Below are 23,215 nucleotides of genomic sequence, written 5' to 3' on the forward strand. Positions count from 1 at the left end.
GTAAAACTGCCACCATGTGACTGGGTTACTGGAGACCAATGCCAGGCTGTGTGTGGGTCACAAGCACAACAAAACCTGTGCCATAATCAGCCAATGTTTCAACAAACACTCACCTTCACCACACTCAGACAGAAATAGAGAGACCTTATGAACTAAAATATTTTTACTTCTAACAATTCACTAAACTGAAGTCTATTAGTCATTCTGATACTCAAATTTCACCTTCCTACATTTGAAGTGTTAACCCAAATTGCCTACAGGTGAAGGAAAAGCAGCAGCGAGGGAAAAAAAAACCAACCAAAAACCACCTGAAAAGACATGTGAAAACATGGGACAAATAAAGTTCTTCAAAGGCAGCTGACTACCTCTTGAGCTATAAACTTGTGTTGAGGAAGGAATACTTATTCATTAGCACAATGAGCAGAAATGATGGCAGAGCATCAGAACAAAATGGCTTTGACTGAACTTTAACACTGAGTAGCCACGTGAGCCACAGCCAACAGAACACACATCAGAGTGCCAACATCACAGGTAGGGTGGTGAAAGCAAGAGGCAACAAAAAGACAACACATGCTTATTTTCAGTGTAAACAACAGAACCAGACTTTGCTGTAATTTTTTTTCAAGTGGTGTCTAAATTTCTTCTCAGGATTCCCCAAATCATTTCCAAAAAACAAACCACTCCAGTCTACCTCTGAGGAAAACAACATTTTTAGAAGATTCTTATTTATCACTCTGTAGGAGTGCACAACTATAACACAAACTATTATCTACTCAAAGTTGCCTCTTAGTTTCTGGTTACAGAGCTTTAACTCATCAGCTGCAGACCACAGCAAACCTGTTTGGGGTCTTTTTACCCTTCCCTGCATTCCTTGAAAGAGGCACTTTACTGTGCATTAAAATTTTATTTTGACAGCGCTAGTTCCAAATAAAAAACAAAGCTAAGGCAGGCATGTGAGCACTTTCCCTGTGCTCTGTCGGCGGCAGGAGGAGCAGCCGCCCCCAGGGCCGGTCCCACACGCCCCTTCGGGCCCCTGTCCCTGCCCGGAGCTCTCCCTGCGGACAGCCCTGCACACCCCGGAGAGCGCCGCTCTCCTCGCACCAAGGACTCGCCCTCCCTCCTGCACGACACGCTCCCTTTGGCGGCTCGCCGCCCTCTTGGGATGATTTGCACTGCCACTGGAAGTTTGCGAAGAGCCAGGCACAAAGCCAAGACCAAGATCCCGCACCCAGCGCCGACCCTGCGAGGAGCAGCGCGCCCTGTCCGCACCGGTAACCGCAGCTGGAGGGAATCCCGGCCCCAAGGAAGAGCAGCCCCGCGGCCGCCCCGGCGTGCACAGACAGCACAGGCACAGGCGGCCCCTCCGTGCACAGGCACAGGCACAGGCGGCCCCTCCGTGCACAGGCACAGGCACAGGCGGCCCCTCCGTGCACAGGCACAGGCGGCCCCTCCGTGCACAGGCACAGGCACAGGCGGCCCCTCCGGGCACAGGCACAGGCACAGGCGGCCCCTCCGTGCACAGGCACAGGCACAGGCGGCCCCTCCGGGCACAGGCACAGGCACAGGCGGCCCCTCCGTGCACAGGCACAGGCACAGGCACAGGCGGCCCCTCCGTGCACAGGCACAGGCACAGGCGGCCCCTCCGGGCACAGGCACAGGCACAGGCACAGGCGGCCCCTCCGTGCACAGGCACAGGCACAGGCGGCCCCTCCGTGCACAGGCACGGCACAGGCGGCCCCTCCGTGCACAGGCACGGCACAGGCGGCCCCTCCGTGCACAGGCACAGGCACAGGCGGCCCCTCCGTGCACAGGCACAGGCACAGGCGGCTCCTCCGTGCACAGGCACAGGCACAGGCGGCCCCTCCGTGCACAGGCACAGGCACAGGCGGCCCCTCCGTGCAGGGCTCCCGGGCCGGAGGGGCGCGGGCACCGCACGGACCGCGGGCAGCCCCGGCCGCGCCCCTGCACACACAAACCTCTGTTCCCCACGGCGGTGGCGGCGCTGCTGCCCCCGGGCCCGTCGTGCCGCTGTCCCTGTGAGCCGGGGCCGGGCCGGGCTCTCTTCAGCGGGGGTTCCCGCTCGCAGCCCGCGCTCATCCTCGGCGGGGCCGCCCTGCCCGCCGGGGACGGCCGGCTCCCGCCCCCCGGGGACGGTACGACGCTGCGGTGTTGCCTCGGCCCGTCCGCATCCTCCGCCCCGCACGCCGGGCCGTTCCCGAGGCGCGGCGGAATCGGGATCGGGACCGGAATCGGGAATGAGCCGCGTCCGGGAGAGCGGCCCGGAGCAAGATGGCGGCGAGCGCGGCTCACCCCGTCGCCATGGTGACCCGCAAAGCAGCGCGGCCCGGCCGCGCTTGGCGGCGCTTTACGGCGGCGCTTTGCGGCGGTGAGGCGGCGGGGCGGCCGCCATGGAGGGCGGCGGGAACTCCAAGGGCACGGGGCTCGGGGGCCTCTTCGGCCACGGCGGCCTCGGCTACTCGCACGCCGACCTCGCCGGGGTGCCCCGTGAGTACCGGGGAGGGAGGCAATGCCCGCGCACCGGCAGCCGGCAGGGCCGATCTGGGGGAGCAGCAGGCGGAGCGGGGAGCAGCGGGCCCGCCCGCGGGAGGCCGGGCCGGGCTCTGCCAGCTCTGCCGGGCTCCGGGCCGGGCCGGGCCGGGCCGTGGGCATGTGGCGGCCGGCGCTGGTCACGGAGACCCCGGCGCTCCCGGCCCGCTCCGCCTCCAGCGAGCTGTGCGACTGCCCGGCCCAGTTTGCCGTCCTGCCACACCAGGCCTGCCCCCTCCTGCCTCACAGGATGGGGATCGTGACGGGGCAAGGTGGTGTTAACCTGCTCTATTATTTTTTTGTTCCCTTTCAGTGACTGGAATGAGCCCATTGTCACCGTATTTAAACTTGGACCCCAAGTACCTCGTACAGGTGAGAAGGTGTTTTTTTTCTCTTGTGTAGAACTCCATTCCAGCGTTTTCACGACCACGTGTGAACAACTCAAAACTCGTGCAGTGTGTACTGAAGCCTTGAACTAATGAGCAGTGGAAAGAAACATTTTTTTCAGTATTGTATCTAATGAAAGTTTGCAGTGCCATGACGTCTAGAAGAAAACCAGCAGTGATAATGCAGAGGGTTGGTAGAGTTTGCTGTCAGTATAAACCTGCTGCTGTGGAAAAGAGGGGAACTCCCTCCCTGCCCTGGGGCAGGCAGGCCCAAGGCAGCCCCACATGAGTTTTTACATTGGTCACGCCCTCCACTGAGCTCCTTCAGTCAGTAAGAGTAGCCAGAATCTCTCACTCTTTTTGTGGATTAGTTTTCTGAACTGTGAGTTTTCTGATGATTACCTGAACTGTGAGAATTCTGATGATTCAGTGAGTAGTTTTCTGCACTCTTTGAAGTTCTGAACTTTACAGAGGTGTTCAACCAAACCCCAGACCCAATAAATAACAGGGTTTGTCATCACAGCAGCAGCAAATTTCAGACCACTTTCCTTATGTCACTCCCCAGCTGAAGAGGAACCATCATGAAGTAAAACTTCCCATTTTGTTCTACAGGATAGTGTAGCTGTCACACACAGCTTAATATTAGTTCATATAAAATGATGCCACCATAAGCAGTATTAACTGTTGCTGAAAATACTTAAATTAATCCAATTAGGATGCACATCCTAACAATTTTATGTAGTTAATATTTTTCTCTGTATATGATTCATTATCTGAGAATATTAAATTTTGTGGAATTAGCACTGAAGGTCAACAGTTGCACAGTATCTGCTAATCTGCAGCCTTATGTTTGATGGTCTGCTGTTTGGTTTGGAACTGGAAGGTCTGAATGGGATTCTGGGGGCTGTTTATTATGTTTCCCTTCATTGGAAGCTGTTGCAGCCCAGATTACAACGTAACATTCCCATAATGGCAGAAAGCAGGGGATGTACCTCTGTTTCTGTGTTCACTAGAACGACCTGAAGTTCTTGAGTGTTCAGAAAATGCTGAGTGATTATTTAGACTTCTCCCAAAAACACTCTCTAAAATTGTGTTCTTTACTTAGCATGGTTTGTCTGAAGACATGTTGGTGTGAAAAGCAGCATAGCAAAGGTTTTGGAACAAAGTGCATGTATATACTATTAGATTTTAAAAACAAAAGTTTGCTTAAATTATAAGGCTTTGGCATCAATGTCTTGATACAGTCCTAAATATTGTTCTTGCCGTAACACCAGAGGCTGCAGCCTGTGCTGTAACACTTCACTGCCCTTATATGTAGCACTAGTGGGTTGAAATAAATGGAAAGTGCATTGCAATAAAAGGGAATTCCATTTAAATGTGAGAAAGTTGTTTCTGATTTGTGAACAAGTTGCCCAGACAAGTTGTGGGGTCTCCATCCTTGGAGGAGCACAAGACCTGGGAGTGGCCAAGTGCCCAGCACTGGCTGACCCTGCTTTTAGCAGTGGGGATTGCACTAACCAGTCTCCACAGGTTCCTTGGATTCTAAATATTTGAGGAAAAAGACATGAGTAATATTTTAGAATACAGGAACTTAAATTATTAGCCTTTAAGTTTTGTTTTAATGTGAAGAAAAGAGAGATGAGGGTTTCCTGTGTTTAAAGATGACCTGTTTGCTTTCTGGATGCAGAGGAAAAGCCTTTTTATTGAGAATCTCACATTTTGATTCTGGCCTTCCCACAGTAACAAATGATACAATGGTACTCATTATTTAAAACCCACTTGGTTGGTCCGTTAATGCAGGCACAGAACGAGGTGTTTTCTGCTGCGCTGTGTTGCTTTCAGCAGGTGACAGGCATTATAAAAGAGCACACCAGCCTTGTCAGGAGCCCAGGGATGGCCCTCCAGGGTGTGTCCACAGACACCCGGATGTTGCAGACAGACAGAAGGTGTTACATACAGAAGGTGTTACATACAGACATCTTCCTCTTGGCTTTTGGGGCAGTAGTGAAACCTGTTAGAAACTGCTAACTAGTGTACACACTGTATTTCTCAAACTACCTTGTTCCAAGGAAGACACACCATATTAAGGTGTTCAGTTTGTTGACACAGTATCCACAGTTTTAGAAGCTACATTTTTTCTGTATTGCCATCTACGTGTACTGTCAAGTACGGGCCAATAAAACCCCTTAGACTGCAAGTCCTTGAGTTGCTGCAGTCATGTATCAGTTAAAGAGAAGGTGAGTAATGCTGTGGCTGGAAAGCACAGAAGCATAAAAAGAGATGTTGCTGCTTTAGCACCTCAACAGATGTGCATCTTGTCCATGTCTGTTGACAGATTTCTTTGGTCCACATTATCTCTATACACTGCTAGTTTCTCTAGGCCATTTCTCTGCCTTTTGAGACCATTTACAAGAACACGAGCCTGTCCCTGTAAGAGGACACACAAGTAAGAACCTACTGAGCTCGCATATTCTGTGCCTCATCATCATTATGAGTGAACTACTTCTTTTTTCACCTCTTCAAAACAGGTCACTTATTTCAGTACATGGAAATACTTATTTGGTACAAAGGCAGTTTTTCTTTAGTATCAGAGTAGTGGGAAACTGTAGTTAAGGCATTATTGCATCCATATAGATTGCTCAGTGAGCAAACAGTGCTATATGACCAGATAACAAGATGTTTTTTGGAGAGCTTGTTTTGCCTGCTGCAAGATGTAATAAATAATTAAGCAAATAGTCATTAAAACAAAAACAACCAGCAACCCACATGGTATGAGTTCCTTGGCTGACTGATGAAATTTCTAAAAAGTTAAGACAGCTAGGAAACAAAAGCTCTCAGTTTATGTTTCTAAAGTCCTTTTTCACACTTAATAAAGTATACATAGTGTATCCCATCTCTGTGCTAACATAGGCAAGAATTTTCCAAAAACACTCATAATCCATCCTTAGCTCATTGCATGGAGTCAAAAAAAAAATTAATATGCCCTACATTTGAAAGCAGGTACACTTGGAAAATGCAAAATCATTTGGTTTTGTTTTCCCCCAGGACACAGATGAGTTTATCTTGCCCACAGGAGCCAACAAAACTCGGGGCAGATTTGAGCTGGCCTTTTTTACCATTGGAGGATGTTGTATGACAGGTGGGTGGTTGTGTTTTCCGCTTTCCCAGCTGTCCAGGTGACACCAGTGCACTGTAGTAAGTGACATGTTTGTAATTCTTATTCTGAGAGATATTGTCTGTTCTAGTCTTACATAAACAGGTATTTGACTTCAGTGTATACACCAAAGTCTACTCTCAGTATTTGTTTCTAGTATTATTTGGGGGATTTTGTTACTTTTTGTTCTTAAAAAGTAATAACTGATACTATGCCAAACAGGGGCGGCGTTTGGTGCACTGAATGGTTTGAGGCTTGGCTTGAAGGAGACACAGAACATGGCGTGGTCAAAACCTAGAAACGTACAGTAAGTGTTCCCTCTCAAAGCAAAGTACACCTTAGTGACAGAGTTGCTTCTTCCAGCTTGTACAGGGTGAGATCTGAATATACTGCAAAAGCAAATGTATTTTTCATCTTTAGTAGGGACAAATGGGAATCAGTATTTGTTTTCAACAAGTTATGAAATGTTTTTCATTATAACAATGTTCAGTTCAAGCTTTTGGCTTGTCATTTAGTCACAACTGGCATATCCTCTGACCTACCTTAAATATTTGAAAATAAATTACTACCTTGATGTTTACTAATAATCTACTTCAAAATCTAAACAGTGTTTTTCTGTGTTGAAATACTCCCAGAAGCAGCAGAGTTTATTTATTTCTGTCATTTTTCTGGGAGCAAGTCTCTTCTTTCCCAAGCTTTCCAAAACCAGAAAGAGATTAAAATGCCAAGCTGGGCTTGCCCAGATTTGCATGAGGGGTGACAGTGGTGTGTGCTGCTGAGCAAGGGTAGCAGGGTGGAAATTGTTCTGGACTGTGGCATCCATGAACACCCATGACAATGCCATATTTCACCTGACCTGTTTGTTTGAAAGAATGCAGTAAAGACAGGAACATTTTTTTCAACAGAATGGTTCTTCTAGAATTAAAGGTAGTGTAGACATAACTGAGAAAACCTAAATGAAGGAGACAGAGGAACCAGAGGAGTGGAATAACTGGGGGAAGACCCTGTTCACTCCCTGATACAGTTTATACTGACACTGCTTGTTTTTAAATTCTGTATTTATCGCCTTCTTTATCCAAATACTCAGCACTTTAGTTGTGACCCTCCCATAGTGTTCTAGATGAACAGAACTGTATTATTTGTCTGGAGTGAGCAGGGTTGGACAGAACCACGTTGTTAAGCACAGACCTTGGCGGGTGGAGGCCAGGAGGTGGCACTCGGTGCACACCCTGCTCTTACCATGGCCCTGCAAGGGAAGGGCCTGCTGAAGGTCAGCACCTTCAAACAGTGCAGCAAGTTCTGTGTTTTCCTTATCAGATGCAGGGAAGAGACTTGCCTAGCTAGATTTCCTCCACATTTTATCCTAAATATTTACAGATTTTATTTTTTAATTGATTTTAATTAAATATCTTACAATATTGTCATGGTTATTAAAATTGTCAATTTTTGCATCCATTCAGAATTGATGTAAAGTTAGGAAGTGAAGGTGGGGCTTGTGGTAAAGGAGGGGTTGTCAGTGCCCTCCTACCCTCTTGGATTTTTTTTATCCCTTGTTTCAAAAATGAAGTTTTTCATTATTGTTTAGTTCATTGCCTAACCATATTCAGTAATGACCTGTGTCCTAATGAAAGCTATAAAAAAAGTAAAAACAGTAGAAAATTAAATCAGAAGGAACATAACGTGTGATTCTTCCATTGCTTTAAAAGATAAACTAAGTGCCAGTGGTAGTCAGCTGTCCAGAGCAATGCTGTGCCTGTGATAGTGTTACACTGCTGGGAGATAAAGATCAGGCATTTCTTCTGGCTGCTGCTGTCCCCGTTCTGGAGGCAGCTGATGCCAAAAAGAAGTGTCATTGTGCTTCCCTGAGAGCGCACTAAAGGTTCCCTTTCCCTCTTTAGTGCTAGTCTGGAAGCAGACACAGACATGCCCAGGGCTCTTTGCCTTACCCTGGTGCTAAGTAAGTAAACAGAATTGCAAAGGATTGTCTTTTTTCTTCCTGACTTGCTTTAGTTCGTGCGTGTTTTCAGTCCCACACCACTTGCTCAGGCATGACCACACTCCCTGACACCTGCTCCTTCTAGAGGAGCACTCAGGCTTTCCTGGAGATCTTTTACCAGTTAGCTCAGCGTGGGTGTGTCAGTCATGCTGGTAACTATGTGTGGCCACCACGTAAGGAACAAATAGGGTTAGAAGGGAATTTGAAGGGAAGAGATTTCAGTCTTGGTGAGGGACTGGTTTGCCTTGAATACAGAGAAGTATTTTCTTAGGGCTTGACAGGACTATCTTTGCTTTCAGTATTGCCTGCACAGTGTGCATGGTAGAGGAGGTTATGTATTACCAAGCTGTGTGTTTTTCCTTGATATTTTGTTTTGAAGAGCTTTTAGTTCATCATTCCAGTTTTATTTACCAAATGTGTAGTGTAAACACACAAGATGTACTGTCATAAACACTGTCTTGATGCAAACACAGAGTGCTGAAGGTTTTAATACTTTTTTAACTCCTTTATAGAATTCTAAATATGGTGACAAGGCAAGGAGCATTATGGGCTAACACTCTGGGATCGCTGGGTAAGTAAAGTCAATCTTTGGTAGGAAAGCAGTTTAAAGATGTAATTGTTGGGAAAGTGTATTTGTGTATTCCCTAAACAGGAGTATTCTCTAAACTTTCATTATTAAATCCATCATGAAAAAATGTAGGTTTTTTTCCTTTGGAACATGAAGACATTTCAGTCAACATCAAAAGGGAAACTAAAGGCTAAAATAGAGTTTGAAGCATAAGAAACCAAAAGTCTTTAATTAATCTGCAAAATTTTTACTATATTACAAACAAAGACTCTAGTTACAGAGTAACAGAAATAACTAGAAATTATAGATAATGCTTACTTGTTAATAAATTTCAGTTCATTCACAACTTAAGAAAAAAATATAATTTCATACTTCTGAAGTAACTTCCCTAACCTACAGAGAGAGTTGGTGGTCATGTAATCAACTGCCTGATGTTTGTTTCCATTTAAAGAGTAAAAAAAATATTTATCTGAAGAAGAAATGTGATAATGACTGCAAAGATTAATCCTTTAATGATGGTACACTAGCTGGAAAAGTCACATGTGATACCACCAACTCTAAACCTAAATGTTGCCTATAGCTGATATGGGTTAGGGGGAGAAAATAATCAATAGGCTGATGTATGGAAAAGAAACTTCTGTCATCTCAGGTTTGGGGGTGAGGGGGACATGAGATAAAATCACATCAGTTGCTTTAGAAAAACAACTGGAGAAGGTTTCATGAAGGTCAGTGAAGTAACTAATGCCCTAGAGAATAAAAGCTCTTTGGCCTCCCCCTACCCCATCTTAAAAGACCAAAAGTTACACAGTTACTTTGAAAGGAGAAATCTAAACCTGAGGAAATTATTTTGAAGAAGAGTAATGATGAAACTTGTTGCTCTACAGCATTGAAGTAGAAGGTAGCACTATTGAAATCAGAGATCACAGCATGTTACAACCCTACATATATTTGAATTTTGAAAAATGCATCAAAGCATAGGCTAAATTGCATTTATTACATTTTATTTCAATCTTATTTCTAAAGAGTAAATTAGCTGCCATTCAACTCAGACATTACCTTTAGAGGCATAATAGAGAAGCCACAGTTAGAGACAGGATTCTGAACTACAGCAAAAATGGCACTTTTTTCATAAGAGATGCATATTGCCTGGTGAGTTTTATTGTACCATTTTTTGATTGGTTGGGTTTTTTCTTACTTTTTGTCCCAAATTAATCAAAACATATCTGAAAACTCAGATGCAGACACACTGCAGTTCAAGGTTCCAGTTTAAGTGACACATTAACATGTTTTTTCAGCTGTGTTTAAAGAAGATTACTCAAGAAAATGTTTGTGCATTCCAGTAACGAATTGTTACTTTTCTTACAAAATACAGCCTCCAAAATCAGAGTTAAGCTGAACTTTATTTCTGGGGATTTGGTATCACTCTGCCTTGTCCTGGTTGCCAGAGAAGGTCCTTTCAAGGAGCCAAATTATTTTTGCATTTTATTTTGCTTGTGCAGTACTTGTGTACATCAGAGATTCTTTTTGTCACTACTGGCAGTTTTTGTCATTCTGTTCCTGAACAGAGGCAACATCTGTGTTGAACTCCTTTCAAAAATTATGTTGAGTTCAGCTTTTCCTTCCCCGCCCTGTTAATGCCACTTGCTGCTAAGACAAGCTAAAATACCATTGCCTGCACTGAATGGAGAAAGACGCTGCTGTTCAACTCATTGACATGACTGTGGTTCTTTATGAAGGATTTATATGTATTTCAGCAAAAGTTAAAGATTTCAAATGGTTAGCATGAAATACGAATATATCATGAGGGGTAAGAATGGGGGTGCCTTTTCCCTTCATCAGAATGCACAGATGATAAATGCACCCACTCTAAAAACAGCTCATGCATTTTTCTTTCTAGTCCTTTCTAGGACAATCCCTAAAGTGGTCCCAAAGCAAAAGGCCCCCTGAGGATAAAGTTTTCATGCATAGGCAGAGGTGAAGCAGCTGCAAATGTGAAATCCCAAGCAATCTAATAGTCATTTTTAAAAGACATGTAGCCCTTGTACTCCAGCCCTTGATAATTTGATCTGAATGTTGTACTTAACTCACATTTCATCACTGTCACACATGGACAACAATTTTCTCTGCTACCTATAAAGTGTTTTGTCTAATTTCATGCCATCCACAGAAGTCAGTATGAAGCCTGCCAGTACAAATTTAACACTCAGAAGTTTTTTAAACAAATTTGAACTAGTAAAATAGTTTTAAACTTCAGTCAGTACTTTATATATCATATAATGTCACAAAGAATGCTGCTTTCTAACCAAAATATATAAAATAGAAAGATCTGGGAAAAAACCACCAAAGAGAGGATTTTTCAGAGGATTCCACTCCTTTAAATAAGCAGAAAAATCTGTGCTTCAGAAGTGCAAACTAAATAGCTACACCAAGCCTGGATTCTAAGTCTTGTGCCTGAGGCAATGGAAGTTTTAACTTGAATTTTTTAATCTTTTTTCCCCCCCCCAGCTCTCCTTTACAGTGCATTTGGAGTCATCATTGAAAAAACACGAGGTGCAGAAGATGACCTGAACACCATAGCAGCTGGAACCTTGACAGGAATGCTCTACAAAAGCACTGGTAGAGTAGCAAAATGTTTCTCCTTTTCCTCCTCTGGTTCTTTATCCTAGTTATTAGGATTCTCATAACTTTTACTAAAAACTGTTCTGCTTTGAAAGTTGACAGTGTAAAAATAGCAATTGGCTCAACAGCCCCTGACCCACACAATGCTTCTCACACAACTAACACTATTCAAGGAAAATTTACACTTAGAAAAAAATCCAACTGAATTAAATACAATTCTTTCCAACTTGCTGAGGACAATAATCATAGAGCCAAATCATGACTGTTGTACATATATAATAAAGCAACACTAAAGTATTTGCTCAGATTTATAGTGAGGTTGTATAAAATACATACCCACCTCAATCTTAGCCATGTTTTTCAGAGATAGCAGGAATAAAACTAATTGTTTCTCAAGTGCATGCAGGCAAATGGGAACTACCTTTCCAAGTAAATGGGGCAGGGGAGGAATACACACAACACAGAATGAAGATGAAACTTAATACAAGTGATTAACGTGCTAGGAATACCTGGAGCTGCAAAAAACCCTACACACAGAGAAATTGATGTATTTATGAAGTTATTACTCAGCTGTTGGTGAAAATGTTGTCTTATGGTAGGACTCTGGTCTTTGCATCGTGGTCAAAACCAACAAAGATCTTTTGAAAACAGCATGGCTTTAAGTTTAGTTTGCTGATGCATCCTGAATTGTTTGCAGAAGAGAGGTCTGAGCTACATCAGCAAAATGCCTGTCCACACCTGTTCCAAGCTTGACACTTGCAGGTATCTTGTTTTTAGAGGACTGCTTGGTGCTACAGATTGACATTAGCACATGGAAAACACCCTTAGTAACTCATTAAAGGTTTGGCTATATGACTCACCTGCATTTTACTGAGGAGATAATTCTGGAATTAACCTGTGTACTTTTGCATATCTAACTGGGCCTCAGTGTCTTAAAAACATTCCTGAAGGTCAGCTTTATATGTGGGGCAAAATATGTTTGAATAGTTATTTTCCTGTTGGTCTGGAGTAACTGAAACCAAAAGTCATTGGCTTGAGCAGCCTTCATAAACACCAGCTTGTGCTCTTAACTTTGTGAGGGCACACAGCCCTCTTGTGATCAGTTACTTCCTTGGGATTTCATGAGTGGTACGACAGATAACCAGTAACAGCTGGACAGGGTAGTAGTGTAGAAGCCCAGCATTTTCTGTAGGAGGTTATTAAGCAGAACTGCCATTGTACTCTCCGGCAGAAGCTTCCCCGTACCTTTCCAAAGTGTGGAGCTGGCATTGTGTGTCATCTTTTTTTGGCACAGTGCAACCACAGATAACTACCCAGTCACATGCACAGTCATCTGACACTGCTTAAGGTTTCTCACCAGAGCACAGTGGGACTTCTTGTTTTGTAACATAAGATCTACTGAGTTAATAGTAGCACTAATAAAGGCCAATGTAGTCAGTAAATCTGTAATCATTACAGTATTGTATGTCAAGTACATGCCATGCATATGACCCCCAATGCATAGAAACTCAAATACATTCTTCACCATCTGCAGGAAATGTGAGGGACAGAGTAGACCTCAAAGGTCAAGGACTCATTCTCAAAGTGAAAAAAGATTGTATTGACTCTGTTTCAAGAACTTAGTTCCAGTCTTACTTCAATTTTTTCTCTTATGCTCTGTCCCTCTTGCTGCTTCTCCCAGGCTGCCTCTCCTGTCACCTTGTGCCAGAATGCCCTTTCTTATTCTGAATGGTAAAACTTCTAAGTTCTGCCTTTACTCAACATCAGTGTATATATTTACCTAAAAACACTGAAGATTTAAACCATGCAAATCATCTGCACACGTGTGACATACCAAGATTGTAATAATTTCCCATGTTACATGGAATGCCATGTGTTGGCATAAAAAAAAAGCTGTCAAGGACACTTAGTTATGTGTCAATATTTTAATGTCAGCTGGAGACTCCCACAAACATGCCATTGGAAACCAAGGCTGTTCTCTAATTCACCAAGTGTGGATGCAGAATTAGAGCCGGTGCTGTTCAAACACTCAGATTTCCCACTTCCATCATTCCTGCTTTGTAAAGAGATCAGGAACATACTTCTAAACTGGATAATGTATGGCGGGTCTTTTGTTATGACTTTGTATTTAAACACAGCACTGACAGAGGAATCACATCAGCAGCGCTGCTGCACTGGAAAATCCTCCTGTGTACATGGCAAAGCCTGGCGTGAATTTCTTAAACAAATGATTAAGCATTTGATGAGTGAACAGGGAAAAAAAATATTGTGAAGACTTTTTGAAGGCTGAGATTTGTTCCCCCAAAACGGTCCCAGTTTTCACAATTTGTCCTTGTAGAAATGTTAATCATTACCAAAACGCCAGCAGTCAAACAGAACGTGGACGTTCTAAAGCCATGGGATTGTGAGCAGTTTTGTGCAAGGCTACTTGACACACACTGTGTGTGAGAAGATACAAGAGGATTGAGAATTCTGCAAGTGAGCTCAGAGTGTGCAAGTTCAGACTGCCCCATGTTCACTGGAAGTCCTTAGTCACTGAAAGTTCCCTATTGCGAGTGGCAAAAATGGTTAAATCCCCATTTATAAATCATTAGCTGGAATCCATCTCCCCACACTGCATGGCTTAGGTAACAGACATTGAGTTGAGTTGGAATGTAAAACTTATTTAAGCAGTTCTGAAACATTATAATGGTTGATTCTGCTGACCAAAGTGATCTCTGGCTTTCATATTTATTGAAATTAAATTTAATACCAATATTACTTACTAGATTTCAGCCCAAATGTAGGAATGAGTGTACAGTATTAACTTGTTTCACCAGACATACAACTTTATGGAAGCTGGTTTTTGGCTCACCACTTAACTTCTGCCCAGAACATCTAGTTTGAGTGAGAAACAAAAGAAAAAGCCTTTGTGTTCCTCTGCCAGGGGCATATGTAATAGAAATATTACTGTGACTCAGCCAATTTGAGTTTTGCTAAAAGAGGGTCTGATATCTTAAATCCATAAGGATGGTTTTCCATTTAATAAGATACTACTCCTTATTCTTGAGTTTCAAGAAAAGGCAGAAATTAATATCTCTTATGCCACGATTTTCCTGAGAAGTGTTACAAAGCACAAACACATCTTAAAACAAACAAATGTTTAGCCCTCTTGCACTTGTTTTCAACCTCTTTTCTAAATCAAATATCTTCCCTTTTCTCATCATTGTACCAGTAACTGAAATTAACAAAAAAATTTTAAATGTGATTGTTGCTCTGCACTTTATCCCTGTTACTCCCCCCACCATGGAAATTGCAGTCATCACTCACAGAGATGCAGCTGGCAGAGGAGCCTGCACTCCTCAAACCCGCAGGATTGAGCACTCAGGGAAGAGATACTGAGCCAGGTGGGACTTTGGCCCAGCATGACAGCCATTAATTTCTCACTGAAATTACTGACACACACTTAAGTAAGCAAAAAAGTTAACTAACCTTTACCTCTTATCTGAGGGTTACACACGTTGTAAATGTTCTTTTTCTTAGATAATTCCTTTTTCCTCTCTCAGGGTTAGGGGTAACAGAAACTAAAGTAATGCTTTGGACAAACTAAATTATTTTGCTTACTTTTGTGCAGTAGGAACCCAATACTAAGCACAGCATCTCACGCCTTATTCACAATAGATGTTAAATAATTTGGTATATAAAATGATGGGTGTCTGAAAAGAGGGGAGTTGCATGCTACCAATAGTGAAGGTAGTAGTTGTCATTTTAAGACCTCAGAACACAACCCTGAGAAGTCAATATGTTATGAATTAAGAAGGGCTAAATGCTTTATTGCCAGCAATAAAGTCTGGCTGGAGCTCAAGATCAGTTTTGTGACATTCAGTGGGTAGTTCAGGGCAGCTGTGTTAGTTGACTGTTCTTGAGCTATAAAAAGCCTCCCTTTGGGCTCAACCTGTGGTTCTCTTTTGGCCAGACAGGATTGTTTTCTTCTTCCCATTGGGAGGGAAGGGGGAAAGAAGCTTTTGGGGCAGGTACAGACTGCAAGTGTGGGCCTGGGATATCTGACTGTTCTGTGTTATTTGGAGAAAAGCAAGGAAAGGATTTGCTTCTGAACATTGAAGTTCAGGGCTCTCAGGCATTTTAGAAATTAAAGAACGTCTGTTAAAACCTCTTCTAGCAGAACAAGTCTATAGGATTATCAATAATTTTTTTGATTTGGATCTGAAAAAAGAGATAAGGGTAAAGGACAAGCAGCACAACGTGCTGAGGTTTTCTTAGTTCCTTGAGGTCTGATGTCTAAGAGTCTGTGTGACCAGAGAGCAGTGCTGCCCTCCCTGCTGCCCAGCCCTCCGAAGTACCAACAGTGAGCTGAGGGCTCAGTGCTGCAGGATTTGCAGGTGCCACTTAGAGAAGCTGAAGTAGCCCCCTCTGAGTCAGGTGCTGCTGCTTTCACTCAGTGAGAAGACAGGAAATTTTAATCATTTTTGCAAATTAATTTTAACAGCTCTAGTACTTTTAAACTTGTAAATTAAATTGTAAATTTCTACTGTTTTAACCTTCAAACCACAGTAACTACAGGAAACATTCCCTGTTTCAAGCTTTGTTGTTTCTGTATTTTAATCACAATACTGCCTTTGCTGTGGCAATAAGAAAGTGGAACTTGCTTTTTTGAAATGTGTCTTGCTTCCAAATAGAAATTTATCAGTTTCCTCAGTATCTTCTGTATCCACAGATTTTGCCCACACTTAAAATATTTCATAAAATAAACCCCATGGAATAGCAGGAGGAAACTGTTCATATTTTTTAATGACATAGGATCACCCACAAATGTTCACACCAGTGTCTTCATGGTTCAGATGGTCTGGTGAGCACCATCGTCCTTGAATTTGGAGCAAAGCTGAGACTGCCTTGTACATTTGAGAAGCTGAGCCCTTTAAACCTTTTAAAAATATTTTTGTTCTGGAAAGCCTAAAAGGAGAGAAATTATTTTCATTCAGAGTATCAAAGAGAGAGATTGGGAGACAGATAACTAATCACAATTGAACAATTATGCTTCTGTTGTTTGGCATAAGCATGTGGGTCTGAGGTTTCAGTTAAGGTATTTCCAGTGACTGCTGTTAGATGGTTCTTGCTTTAAACTCCCCAGGAACCATCCCAGGATAGTGGAGTAACATCCTGAAAATACAGACAGTAAGGTTCTAAATGGAAGATTTTGTCCTCATGTTATGCCATGTAGATAATGGTTTTACCTATTGTGAAAGTCCAGTTCAGTGTTAGGAGAGGCTCCTGCCCTGAGGAAGTGCAGAGCTGTGCTATTGGAATGCTGTGCACATGGAGAGCTGCCTTGGAATGCTGTGCTTGTGTCATGGCCCCATGTACACTGGAACACACTCTAAAGGCAGAGAAGAGAGACAGCACCTCATTGTAACAGGGAGCAGCAGCTAAAGCCAGAGAGCTAAACTCCTATTTAGAGACCATCAGACGTGTCTTTGCACGGAAGCTGAGAACTGCTATGGGTTTCCAGGGTGCCTGATCTCAAGATACCTGCTTGCAGAAGTGGCTGTCAGCTGCAACCTTTATCTTGCTGGGATGTGCAAGGTTAGAGGCTCACAGCCACGTTTCAGCAGGGTTTGTCAGGGCAGGCTTGGTATCAGAGGCCTGCGGAGAGTGATTGCAGAGGAGGGGTGGGAACGTGTTCTATCAGACAAATACAGCTGGGATGGGAGTGGACAATTTATTTTTTATTTTGGTTAACAAGTGTTTTTTCTCAGAAGGCCTAACATTTCCTGCCCAGCAACTGTGCTGCATTCTACAGTGCATTACTGTTTGAAGTCTCTCACAGACTTGCATATATTTATTTACTCAAATGCAAGTTACTGGTTAGGAAAGAGAAAACTTTCGCTTTTTTGTGTAATTACTGTGGATATTTGAGAAATGGGAGAAACTGCTACAAAAAAATTTACTGCTAACACTTTGTAGCACTAGCCTAGGGAACGTGGTGGGATACATTCTTGCTTGTTTTCTTGGATATTTTCTCTTTCACTAATGCAGAAGTTTAGTTCCTGTTCATGAAAGATCTTCAGCAATGTCCCTGAGTTGTCTGCCAGCCCACAGACAGCTTTAGCCTTGTAACTGACACTGAAAGTGGGTTCAGAGCCACCATCCTTTCCTGGCTGGCCTCAGCACATGGAAATACATCCTGTCAGGAGCAGTTCAGCTTAGCAGAGCTGTGTCCTTAGTAACCCCATGGTGCTACAGAGTGGCTCAGCTGTCCAAAATCAAGATGATGCCTTTCTTGTGCAATCCTGACTTCACAGAATCTGGAACCAGGCTTGATCAGCCTTCAACTACCTGTTCCTCCATAGGAAGACTTGGATTTTAGTAGGAAAGGAGAGGACTTGAACCTAGGGCTGAGGAAGAACCTACAGGAACAGTCATAGCTCTGTCTGCATTGCATTCTATGGGGATGTTCCACATTCTGTGCATGTCCCTGTACACCCTAAGGGCTGAGACTCCCCTTTGGGGGGTTCTGCTGTGATCAGTTGATTCCTGGTATGAACAGCAGAAAATCAGGCTCTAATGTTTTATTCATTTTTTTTCCCAGCAGAAGGAAGGCATCAATATTTTTATAGATTATCTCCAATACTTGTTTTGCACAAAGTGTCCTTTAAATTTCACCTGTGGCTTTTTGCCAGACACTGGTTGCACTTGGTTAGTTTTGTGTACCCAGCTGCAACCCCTTCATATGAAAAGCTTTTTGAGCAACAAATTCAGGATCAATTAGCAAGCACTGAAGTCTACATTTGCTTTCCTAAATGCTGATTTGGGCACTCAGAGCATACTCAGTGAGGCTTTCTTTAGAGCTGTTGAATTCTCGGCAGTTAAGGCAGTGAACTCAGTTTTATACCTCAAAAAGCTCTCAAATGGTCACAGCTGGTCTGGCAATGAATTTTTTAGAAACTTCCTAGAAATGTGTTCTAGTATCAAGTCCCACATCTGCAGCTTCTTGGTTTCACTGCATGCCTGGGCAACAGGAGGAGGTTTAACAACTCCAATGAAAACCATTTAACCTTGCAACCTTGTCTAACTGACACCAACACTTTGTGCCCCAATACAAGCCTAGAAGCAATTCTATGAGACAACTTTGTGACCCACAATGAAAAAAAACCCCAAAAATAAAAGTGTCTCTTGATTACTGAGATGGATTTGTTTTCAAGTTTGAGGAACCTGAATTGCACTGTCAGTTTTACCAATAAAACAGGCAAGTTTTATCTCACTGTCAGCAGAAACTGGCCTTGTTCTATAGACTGTACACATTATCTGACTTGCTTCAGCTGCAATGATAAACATTGCAGAATCCACCTCTGTGAAGTTTTCCTGGCATTGAGGGTCATACTCCCACGTGTTTCTGTGCATTTATAGTGCATTCTGGGAGCTCCACTGAGGCACTTCCTGCTATTGAAGAATAGAAGCATTTTGCTGTTTTTAGTAAAAGCATCAGAAGTCTCGACTTCTGCCCCTGTACAGCCCAGCCCTGGCATGGATGGAGTGGAGCTGGGATGCCACCTGACTCCCAGCTCCAGCCAGGTGGTAGCCAAGCTTGCCCTGTATTTTAACCTTACACTAAGGTGCTCACAAACTTTAATCACCTCTGCGACTCAACTTTTGCCATTGTTAGAGGTGACAATTCTGAATATTAGTAAAACTAAGGATAAAGGAATTGTTCAGTGTACACCCTAGTAAATTCTTGCCAGTTAATCCCTTTCCTCTGCTTTTTTTATCAGAAGGTTTTAAAATTCCAAAGACACAGAAGCAGTGATAGGTTCTGTACAGTGGCCTCCACAAATGCCTGGAGCCCAAGGTCATGGCCACATCAGCTGCTGTTGTGTTCACTTATTTCCCTCCTGCCCTTTCTCCTTCCACCCAGAGCTAGTTACCATAACTGAAAAAGTATTCCTCATCTGAAAACCTAAACAGAACAATTCTTATCGCAGGAAGAGATCATATCTAGCTGTAAACAATCATGTTAATGACAGATGGGATTGATTAAGTGGGACTCAGGAAAAGCCATGTTTGCATCCAGTGCTCCATAAGGGTTCCCTGAGGCAGTAACACTAACATAGATTGAGAGGAAGTCATTCCAGCAGAAATAGTGCCAGGATCAGGAATGACCCACCTTGAGCCTGGCAGCAGGTTTGAGAGGAAGGCAGAATTAGCACAAGGGCCCTTTTGGAAAGTTATTCAAAGAACTGTTTCATTAAGGTACGTCTGGATTGAAACGGCTTCCTGGAAGTGAACTGACCGTTTCCTCAAATGTAACTTCAATAACCACAGTCTGTTTCTCTTTTCCAGGTGGAGTGCGTGGGATCGTGCGAGGGGGTGTCGCGGGGCTGACGCTCACCGGCCTCTACGCTCTCTACAACAACTGGGAGCACATGAAGGGCTCCCTGGCCCGGCAGTCCCTCTGAGCGGGGCACAGGACACGCTTGCATACTCACCAACCAAATCAGTTGTCAGATATATCTGGTGCCCCTTCTTATTTTATTTACAGTTAGTGTGAAACTGAAGGAAGCTGTGCTGGGAGGAACTTCTTGACATCGTGTAGCTGGACTGGCCTTTTCCCTCCCGCCAGCCAGTTGCTGGAGAGGCAGCAATATTTGTTGGACTTGCAAGTGAACAGAGTGGCCACCAAGACAGAGTCTCCCTGACATGCTGACCAGCCAGCCCTGGGCCAGAACTCCAAGGCCTGCTCGATCCCACAGCTGTCCCTGCTGCGCTGCCAGCTGTGTCGGGGCACTGACAGCACTCTAATAAAGTCTGTGTCCATACAGCATTCCCTGCAGGCTCAGCACACATCACCTGACAACTGGCACAGGGCAAGGCTTGTTACTCTGACAGTACAAGGCAAGCTATAAAAAGGGACATCATCATTAATAAAAAGGGTGGTATTTACTCCATACCATTTTTATCCTTTGCTGTTCCTACTGCTGATAAGACAAAAGTGTGCTGCATTCAGTGACTCATTTACAGTTTTGTTTTGAAGGAGCAGTGTGGTAAAATCCAAGGGGAGTTGGTGGGTGAGAGGAAGTGGACTAGCAGGCTGATGGTCTCCTGATGTGTGGTGGTTGTGAGGCTTAGCAGGGCTTGGTGCCACACCCTTATTTGCTCTAATAAATAAGGAACTGATTGTTTATGGATGAAGTACAATTGCTGTTACAGAACAGCTGCCAGTGGATTATCAAAACACTTGGGTGCTCTGGTATCTCAGAACTCAAGCAGCCAACAGAAACCAAACAGTGTAAAGACTCCTCTCATTGCTTATTACAGGACTTTTAATTAGCAAGAAGCTTTTTGCCCAAAATAGCTTTTGTAAGTTTTTGGCAGAATGAAGAGTATGATGAACCTTCACCTTCTCCCATGTTAAAATTAAACCATGTATTAAGCATCATTTACATATAAATTAAACAGTAAGTTGTTAATTAGTTCAGTAATTAGTTACTGTGTAACAGCTCATTCCTTCACTGTTTAAAGAATTAAACAGGTAAATTACTAAACAGGTCTGAAGACTGTGAAGGCAGGGCAAGGGAAAAACAGGAAACTTACTGCTCAGCAGACAACTTAATGCAAAACAAGAGTTTGAGTTCTTCCCACTGAAACAGCTCTTGATAACTACATTGCATCCAACAAAATAAAGGCAACAAAAAAAGCAGGAAGAGGAAGAGGGTAGCTCTTACCTTCCTCCAAAAGAAAGGCAGCTTTTGCTATGAAGCCTCCTTGGGAGAAAATGACCACTGAGACCAGGTCTTTATAGAGGAAGTGATGAACTAATGAGCCTGCACAGCTGAACTCAATTGGCTGTGCTTGGATACCAAGTCAAATTAGATGCTTTATGCCAGCGCTGATGTAGCATAAAGTAAACGGGCCGTTTGTCACATACTGTCAGTGCCTATTTGTGTCGATGCCCAATGTTTCACAGTCTTTAGTGGCCTGCATGTTGCTGATGTCATGTGAGAGCTGGACCTGCCAGAGGGCATTTTTTGAGACCTGTAGTATCAAAGAAATTGCCCCCTACTAGCAGGCTGCACAAAGGGGAGGTGGGCACTGGCAGTGCTGGCATGTGGGACATCAAGAAAATGTGCACCTTCTGAGCCTTCTCCTTCCCTGCTGGCATCAGTGAGTTCCTCCCCACCTTTCTTGGTCACCATTAATTGGATTTAGGTTTCTGTCCTCCTGGCCAAGCTGGATGAAGGAGTAAGAGCTGCTCTGGGGGCTGGTAGGTGGTGAGAGTTGCTTTCTAAATGTCAGGAACTCTCTGGTGTATCTTACATTTTCTAGAGACTGAGGACTAAAATATGACCCAGGAACTCTTCCCTAATGAATGGGAAAACTGTGAAGCTTAACAAATGTCTTTGCTCTTTTAGGTGCACTAGAGATAATGAAGGAATAAGCCTTTTCAAGTTCAGTTAGCACAACCTTCAGGCTAGGCTGACGCAAACAACTTTGCTGTTAACTGGTCTACAGCACTCTCAGATCCTGTGGAATTGCTTGCCTCAGGCAGAGCTGAGTGCATTTTTCTGAAACAGCTGTTTTTCAGCTATTAAAAGCTTTGGTTCATAATCTGTTTGTATATGGAGTGATCCATAGCTTGAGTCACAAAACACAAGCAGCACAGAGGCAGCAGTGATGGAGGTGAATTGTACATGTGGAAAACAGCATGTTCATGATATTCTGTCATGACATACCGTGTTGACAGTTTAATGGCAAACTATCAGTATGAAGTTCCTACTTTAAATTGTGACCAAAGGTATATCCAAGTTCAGTAGGAATAAAATGAAGTAAAATCAAGTTGCAAACCGCATTTGGCAAGTTACAGCCCTCACATGCAGCTTTTAGAGCATGGAGACCTTGGCAGTCTTGAAGAGCAGGATTTTGGTGGCAGTCATGGCATCCAGCTTTGCTGATAGATCCAAAGTAGCTTTCCCTGCTGCAGCAAGTGAGGGAGGCCTGAGACAACAGGTATAATGAAATCTTTATGAATCTTATAAAGCTGGGTTTGCTTAGTCTTTGGAAAAGAAAGACAAACCACTTGAACCATTCTGGTCAGCGGGTGGCTTCCCATTGTGTTTGGGGGAATTTGTTGAAAAATCATTAGTCATGGTGAAATCACTAGTCATGGTAGAAATCTTCAGCTTCCCTGAAGCAGAAGCTGCTTTTGAAAACAGGACGCAAATGTGTATTAGGGCAGAAAAATGATCCAGTGTTCATAGCCTGTGTTTACAGTGACATCAGGAGGGGGAAATCCTTTTTATGTGTTAACACAAGGTTAATCCTGTCAATGAATTCTAGATAGGAACCTGGGATGTTTTAAGTGGAGCTTTGTGTACTCTGTGAGTGTTGGACTGTGCAGTTGAATGCCAGCTCAGTGCAGGGACACCAGAGGGTACCACAACCCTTTTTGGTACTTGCACAGCATTATTAGTACCAGTTGTGTGTCCTCCTTGGGTGTCTCTTCCCCCTCTGTCAGCCACCCTCTCCCTGCCCTGTGACATCAGGCCGACTGCCAGCACATCTGGCCTGGGGCCAAGGGACCCTGCAAGCAGGAGCAGCTGCTCCAGGGAGGGGTGTGGGAAGCATCCATCACTGCAGGGCATCACTCTGCCATCTCAGATTGCTCAAAGAAAGCTCTCCAAACAATCTCTGCTCCAGCTGTTCTGGCCTCTTTGTCTTGGGATGACTTAATAGTACTTTTTCCCTCTCTTTGAAAGCTGAGCACTCAGGATAGACGTTCAGGAGTTCTCCACGTGGCTACTTCTAACAATTTCCAGTCCATTTAGAAAAAATGTGTGTACAGCACACCCACACATGAAATTGGAGGTAGTGTGGTCGTGGTCGAAAGGCTGCCGGGCCCAGCTGTAAATATTCTCTTACTGGTACAACACAGACTGAAGTTTAAAGAAATGGAA

General features: G+C 43.8%; 2 protein-coding genes and 1 non-coding gene across 5 annotated transcripts in view; 2 read left to right on the top strand and 1 right to left on the bottom strand.

The window, feature by feature from the left end:
* Positions 1-2,309, bottom strand: part of PARG (poly(ADP-ribose) glycohydrolase) — a 62,836-nt gene extending 60,527 nt beyond the window's left edge. The window contains exon 1 of one of the 2 annotated variants that reach the window (XM_071564203.1): positions 1,977-2,309. In XM_071564203.1, coding sequence (XP_071420304.1) covers positions 1,977-2,097 — 121 coding nt within the window. In that variant the 5' untranslated portion in view covers positions 2,098-2,309. The remainder of the gene's footprint in view (positions 1-1,976) is intronic. The other variant, XM_071564202.1, reaches the window with a different exon arrangement.
* LOC139675950 (mitochondrial import inner membrane translocase subunit Tim23) lies at positions 1,071-20,253 on the top strand. 2 transcript variants are annotated; one of them, XM_071564204.1, is made up of 7 exons: positions 1,071-1,271; positions 2,861-2,919; positions 5,979-6,072; positions 6,310-6,394; positions 8,596-8,654; positions 11,157-11,267; positions 19,605-20,253. In XM_071564204.1, the coding sequence occupies exons 1-7, from the start codon at positions 1,163-1,165 to the stop codon at positions 19,718-19,720; spliced, it is 633 nt and encodes a 210-aa protein (XP_071420305.1). In that variant the 5' UTR covers positions 1,071-1,162; the 3' UTR covers positions 19,721-20,253. The 2 variants fall into 2 exon arrangements, with proteins under 2 accessions (XP_071420305.1, XP_071420306.1); XM_071564205.1 differs by lacking the exon at positions 1,071-1,271 and adding an exon at positions 2,378-2,505.
* On the top strand, positions 7,805-8,007 carry LOC139676046 (small nucleolar RNA SNORA74). The gene has a single exon (XR_011698578.1). It is a non-coding gene; the product is annotated as a small nucleolar RNA SNORA74 (small nucleolar RNA).
* Positions 20,254-23,215: the final 2,962 nt, after the last annotated feature.

Source organism: Pithys albifrons, chromosome 9, assembly GCF_047495875.1.
Source record: "Pithys albifrons albifrons isolate INPA30051 chromosome 9, PitAlb_v1, whole genome shotgun sequence".
Lineage (NCBI taxonomy): Eukaryota > Metazoa > Chordata > Aves > Passeriformes > Thamnophilidae > Pithys > Pithys albifrons.

Coding starts and splice junctions, on each gene's coding strand:
- LOC139675950 (XM_071564204.1), top strand. CDS start 1,163: ATGATTTGCACTGCCACTGGAAGTTTGCGAAGAGCCAGGCACAAAGCC. Junction 1,272..2,860: donor AGCGCGCCCTGTCCGCACCG/GTAACCGCAGCT, acceptor GTTCCCTTTCAG/TGACTGGAATGAGCCCATTG. Junction 2,920..5,978: donor ACCCCAAGTACCTCGTACAG/GTGAGAAGGTGT, acceptor GTTTTCCCCCAG/GACACAGATGAGTTTATCTT.